At 36.6% G+C, this 6,429-nt stretch overlaps 1 protein-coding gene across 1 annotated transcript in view; it reads left to right on the top strand. All coding sequences in view use genetic code 11, as the record gives it.

Annotated features, from left to right (window-relative positions):
* EGR_07871 (hypothetical protein) overlaps positions 1 to 2,626 on the top strand; it is a gene marked incomplete at both ends in the record, with an annotated part of 4,870 nt that extends 2,244 nt beyond the window's left edge. The window contains 3 exons of the mRNA XM_024497120.1: positions 78 to 248; positions 341 to 414; positions 2,330 to 2,626. Coding sequence (XP_024348457.1) covers positions 78 to 248; positions 341 to 414; positions 2,330 to 2,626 — 542 coding nt within the window. The remainder of the gene's footprint in view (positions 1 to 77; positions 249 to 340; positions 415 to 2,329) is intronic.
* Positions 2,627 to 6,429: the final 3,803 nt, after the last annotated feature.

Below are 6,429 nucleotides of genomic sequence, written 5' to 3'. Positions count from 1 at the left end.
TCCACTACGAAAATAGGTTTTAAGATAAAGACATGCCCTCTGATTTTAACTGGATTCTTTTAATTGAGCAAACTTAGGTCCTTACGGCAATGTACATTCAATGACTTTTCAGGAATGCCGAAGTATTAATCGATCAAATTTGAAATATCATCGCCCTTTATCTACATTCCCTAGCAACAAACAGGCTACTAAACAAGTCGAAAAAAAGAGGACAGTTTTGGGAATGGATGTACACTCTCTGAGCAAAAGTTAAACAGCGAGTAATGAGAACTGGATGATACCCCCCTCATTTTCAATATTTATGTATAAATTCGCCTCAAAATTTCTAAAATACTGTTAGGAAATAACATTATTAATCGTGCTACATTCTTTGAAACTAGCTTATTGATAAGCGAAATGAAAATATGGTCACTGGTATGCCTTGATGCATCCCTATACTGCAGGTCTGAGTAGTTTTTGCGTCACAAATAATTATAAACCATATTTTCCATAAATTACTGCTCCTTGGATGGTGGCAGAGTACTCTATTATTTAACAATTTTTGTATAATTTAAGCACTTTACTTTGTAATTTAACTGTCTTCAAGTCTGATATCTTTAAGAGTGAGTTTGATTTTACTGTCGTGGTACTAAAGTCTAAATTCAGTAGCGTGGTACCGTTTGATTTCGATGTAGTAAATGCTTCCTTTAAATAGAAACGCTACACTCAAGCATGCGTGAGTCTACTACCTTACATTTGGAGTTCTGGAGAATTTTAGCTTATACAACAGGAAAAAACGCGGATGTTTGCGTTACATTTTTTATTTTCAAGAACAAGGCCTTCGTGAACTACCATAACAAGGTATTTGTCTTGGATGATGTTTAAATCACCCTTCCTACAATCCCTATGTAAGCAGCAGCGCCTGCAATCATTGAGTTTTAATCTTTTATGCTCTGTGTTGTTCTGATTCGTATCATGGTAAATAAACTCCATCAATCTTTCAGAAATGAAGCCAATTTTTGCAAATAAGCCCTCACTATCGATTCTTGACGAAGGGGAGGAGGTGGAGGTGACACGCCTTGAATGGACCAAGTAACTTATTATTTGCTAAGCCAAATCTTGTGGACTCGAAAATACCTAAATAAATAATTATTTGTATGCACCTTTAAGAGAGGAAATGGCTTTACCATCTTGCAAAATAATATGTTTTAACAAGGTGCTGGTGGAGGTAAATAAGAAATGATGATATGCATCATGTTTGCAGAATCTTTCATAACGAGCCCAGAATCTTTCACAACGATGGCATTTGACAGCAGGCATGATTTTTAGTGCTGCACACAGTGTCATTAGCGGGTGAAATTCATGCTCAAACCGGAAACGTGACAGGTGAACATTCAAATCGATAGAACCACAAATTTGGGTATTTCATTTCATTCTTCCAAGAATATGTGAGATTTTGAATTTGCTTTATTGATGCAAGGGGTTTTCAAAGCCTTTGTTACCACTCCATGATGCTGTTTGATACTACTATACTCCCTAAGATGAGATGATATTCTAATACGTAGGTGACTTGAGCCAATTTGACTTTAAAACCTAGTTTTATTTTTACTTTCAGCTGCAAAATTTGTTTCACTTAAGTGTTTTTAGACCATTTTGCAAATTCGTCTTTTTGCAAAGGATAATTTTTGGGACAGTTAGGCACTGTAAAAACCATCTTCTGGTATTCCGTCCTTCCATTAATAGAAATATTTATAATTCACTGCAATCGCTGGCACTTTAAACTATTTTAGAGGCATTAACTTAGGGGTCAGTTTAATTGCATTTTTTAGCTTGGCTTTTCATAGCTAGAAAAATTTTAAGCCCCAAAAAAGACAACTGATAAACATAATTGCACAAGATCCGACCAAGTTTGTGCGGGTCAAAAAGTGGTTATAATTCTCAGGATGGAACACTATTCCAGTCTGACTATAAAATAGCGAAGTGTTCACCTTCTGCGAGTGACCACAGCAAGCCTATACATATGCATTTATGGAAAAAGTTTGTGGTTTTGGCCATTTTTTAGATATCCTATTTGGGAGCGTGTGAGAAGAAACGCTATGAATTACTTGACTGTATAGCTTAAAGACGGGGATAAAATCTTTCTGAGAGAAGTACATTAACGCCTCACAAATGCGACATCGGGTATGAGCTAAGATACGTCCGATAAACAAAATACCATTGACCAATGCCCGGGTGTGGAGGCGAGGTCCCATTCAGAAACCTAATTGCAGACTTGGATCAAAATTATTGGTTGTGCTTTGCACTAATCCCAATTTTATCACCATGTCATTCGTTTTTTAAATATATCTAGATAATCACAAGGTCACTTGAAAACTGCATTCTTGTAATGGGCAATCACGAATATTCCAAAATCTTTATTCAGATAGTGCATCAGACTCAAATAAGTTTGCCATCCCCTGAAAAATTATTCGACTGCGTCATCACTCACATTCCACAAATGTGTACTTTAAACGTAAATATTTTCCGAATTTCTATCATCTCATGCACCGACTTATTTGCAGGTTTAATTTTTAAGGAGAGTTTTGCTAAAACTTGTGACAGCAAATTGTATATCCCTTACCAATTTTTTTTGGACCGTTATTCATAAAATACCTTCCTTTTTAAAAATACGCAAGAAAAATATTTTAGCTGTGGAATTTGTACATTATTTGGTTTTTAGTCCGCTTTCGGTAAACCATTTTTACGATATACCCCATTATTGCCTTCTGAGTTGCAGTCAGCTAAATTTGTCATTCCTTTTGTGCTCGAATCGATGTTGACACTTTACTTTCTTGGGCAGGTTTAACAACACTTTAGGTCAATCGCTTCTGGCTAAGAGAAAAACACTCTGTTGCAGAAACCATGCTGCTTCATTACTACAATTCTATTTTTATCTGCTACTTTTGCGTGACTGTTGAACCAGCCACGGAATTCCACGGTATTAACGTAACAAAGGGATGAATGATGAGAGAATGGTTAGTTATCAGCTGCCAAAGTGGTGCCTTTAAATTGGATGTGCAAAAATTTACTTACAAATTTATTTATTTTATCGATAAAATTAAACAAAGGCTAGAAGAGAGCAAATAGTGATGACATTACTTAGATTTTTAACCCTTGTAAATTAACACCTATCATTTCTGAAATGGGACAGTGTCACAGAACCCCATTTGCAAGCAGATACCATTTTCCTAAAACTCCCTGCTTTTGTTGGATGACAGTATGAATTTGTCGTTAGCTGCGTGCCAACGACAATTATTTCTACCACCCAAACTCCAGTGTTTTCATTAAGACATATAAACGGTAATCACTAGATTATTCCGTTCCAAAATTTACACTATTTAAGAAATCTGTTCCGGAGAGAAAAGTGAGAGTGAAAATTATTTTTCTGGCGCCTACCTTATTTTGATATTTTATCTGAATATCTTCTGTACTTCCTCATTTATTAGCCGCGACCATCACATCACTACATAGGGGAAATTATTATTTTCCAACTAAAATAATGACAATTACGTACCTCTTACATCATTTAGCCATTTCCACCTTTCCAATCTTATGCGTGAAATCATAGCAATAGGTGTTGCTCATTTGAAATTTCGAAGTATTGTGTACTATAATAAAAGGAGTTTTAAAGGTGATATTTTTAAGACGCAACAATCAGTGAACTGTGGTACTTGTACAGGACCACCTCTCATCTATTATTGTCTGCAGTAACACCAAGTCCATGCTAGTATTTCGATAAAACCATATCTTCTAATAAGCGCTTCTTTTCCAGCGACCAAGAATGTCAGCGCGACCAGTTTGTAAGTTCTAAAGTAACAGTGCGAAAATTGGATGTTATGAACCTTAACAAGCATAATATTTCTACTATCTTTGAATCAGTGGCTTTTAATTGCAGCATCTCGTCTGCTAAGTTCCAGCATCGATGTTGCAAGTCCAGCAGGATGACTTTAAACAGATCCATTATTACTGTAAATTAAATGATTATTTTTTTAGCTGTTATAAGACGCCTTGTTGTCAAAGTATGGTAAGAGCTGCTGGTCTGCATTAAATTATCTTCTACCCAACCAAATAGAATAAATAATAATGAAAATCATGGTCAGAGATGTAAGGCAATGCTGAAAAGCTGTTGAGAACAGTGTTTTGTCTTTTCATTTGGTTTCGCTTCGACAATCGGGGATGATATTTACCTCCAGACAGGTCGTTTTGTTGAATTCCACTGCTTTATCATGATCACATTTCTTTGTATCCGCCTGTCTGACTTAGGAACTTTCGCTAATCAAACATTGAAATCTTCTGCTACAAAACGCAAGATCTCTTGAGTGTAACCATAATCGTTTTGGTCATGCAAATGATTCACTTGAACAAGTTGGGAAACTGCATTGCGCATTTTTCATATAGCATTTTTGCTACATTGTGGTTCCATGTATTTATTTCCTCATAAGTTCTGTTGATATTTAAATTATATGAGCACAGACATTTCGGTTCCTAGACTAAATATCCGAGATTCCAAGACTAGTGTCTTATTAGAAAGTCTGCTGTCAAAAAAGTGCATAGAAAACGTTGTCATTCAACCTATAGCTATTTTGATTGTGTGAGAAACAGCCTTTATGAGCAAATTTTCAAATTTTCTTTGCTGTTCAGAGCATTGATGCTTTTGTCACCGACATGATTGAAAAAGTTGTGCTGTAACTTTGCTCTAAGCTCCTGCAGTTTAATTTGGTTTTGTCCAATGTGTTCATACTTTACCACCAATTTAATTACTTGAATTGCTTCAGTTACTTGCTTAGATAATCGTTTTGGTTACGCGGACATTAAGGATTCCACCTTTGTACTTTCGTAAGGTAGCAAGGACCTGCGGCATAGCAGTCGTCTCCAGCCCTTCGGTACGTTGATTATACACATTCTGCCTGATGCTGTGTACTCTTTGTCTTTAGGAAAGACTTGGAGCTCTACACATATTTTTTGAATCGATTTTAACTGAGAACTTTAAAATTAAATCCACATTCCCTCTTAAACAAAAGCTCTCCAAAAGATTTGATTGCATGTATTTTTGGTGTCCAGAGGCGTAGAACGCAATTGCACAAGTATTATTCATTAATCCTATAAATTATACATTATCCTTAGAATCACCTTATGTATTATAAATGGCATTAATGTTTCGCTTTTTAGTTCTTTTATATAAACCATGCATTTTCTGGTCTTGACTTGTGAATTTGAGCCACCTGCACAGCGGATTGAACGTGTAAGGCTTCAGAATATGTGGGGATGTGCCAGAGCAACGCGCATTCTACTTGATGGGAAGATTTGCATATCTAATAAATTTTAGTGCAATGACAAATTTCAAGCTGAGTTCGTTCTTCTTTTGTCCTCCTCACATTAATTTCAGTATGAGATTTTCTTCACTAAGGGCCAAAGAACAGCTCAATAACCTAATTATCCTAAGCTTGTTTACCAAAGAAATAAAAACGTGAAAATTATTTGTCATTCTTACTAATTCCACGAATTTCCATTTAACATTTTGATCCATATTTAAATTAAACAGGAAATCAGATATTAGAAATCCGTTCTCGAAAACGGTTAAGGCTTCCCAAGTTTACGAGCCCCTCCCCTCTTAGGACGTGATTTTGTGTGGAGTCGCGCCTTCTCCAATACAGTCACTGCCATCAACAACTAATCTTTTGCAAACCGCATTCTCCATTTTAAATGGCAATATTTCATTCTTGCTGCTGCGTAAAGCATTGGTGAGGTTCAAGCAGTGGAAACTGGAAATTGTAAGTCCACAGGCTGGTTGGGCTGAAGCCTTTTTCAGTACTGAGCAAATTGCGAAAAATGAATACCTTCGCATTAGAGAGAAATACTTTCTACCAGGTAACGAATGAGCAGATGCTTCTGAGGGAGCCACGGAGTGTGAGAAAAACCAACATGGATATGGTGGTCAAGGAGAATAATGCTAAACCTTCTCGAGTGCTACCTGAAAGTGACAAACCGACCTTCACTCACATTACAGAGTGCCTTATCTTTTCAAGGCTCATGAGTTCCTCTATGGACCTTTACCAGGGAAAGCCAACAGTGGATCTATTCATTGACTCTTGGAGTTTGCGGGTAAGTTCATTGGTTTTTTAGATCGCCTTCATTGCTTACGGCTTGCTGATAGATTTCGTTCGGTAATGTGCAATATCATGACAACCCTGTACTTTTTACATACTGCACCAAACTTTCGCTCAGGAGGTGTGCCTTAAATAATTTTGGACTGTTTAGCAACATGCTTATTGCTAGATAGGGCAGATAACGGTGATGGTGTTTGAAATTCGATCGGCTGGTATTTTTGCCTTCCTAAAGGAGTCATTCTATGTAGGTTGCTGTGAGGACTTAATATTGCTTAATTAAAATAATCCAATAGAAAGCAGTGGG

This window comes from Echinococcus granulosus (genome assembly GCF_000524195.1).
Source record: "Echinococcus granulosus chromosome Unknown EG_S00089, whole genome shotgun sequence".
In the NCBI taxonomy this organism is placed as follows: domain Eukaryota; kingdom Metazoa; phylum Platyhelminthes; class Cestoda; order Cyclophyllidea; family Taeniidae; genus Echinococcus; species Echinococcus granulosus.
This window is presented reverse-complemented; position numbering and strand designations above follow the sequence as displayed.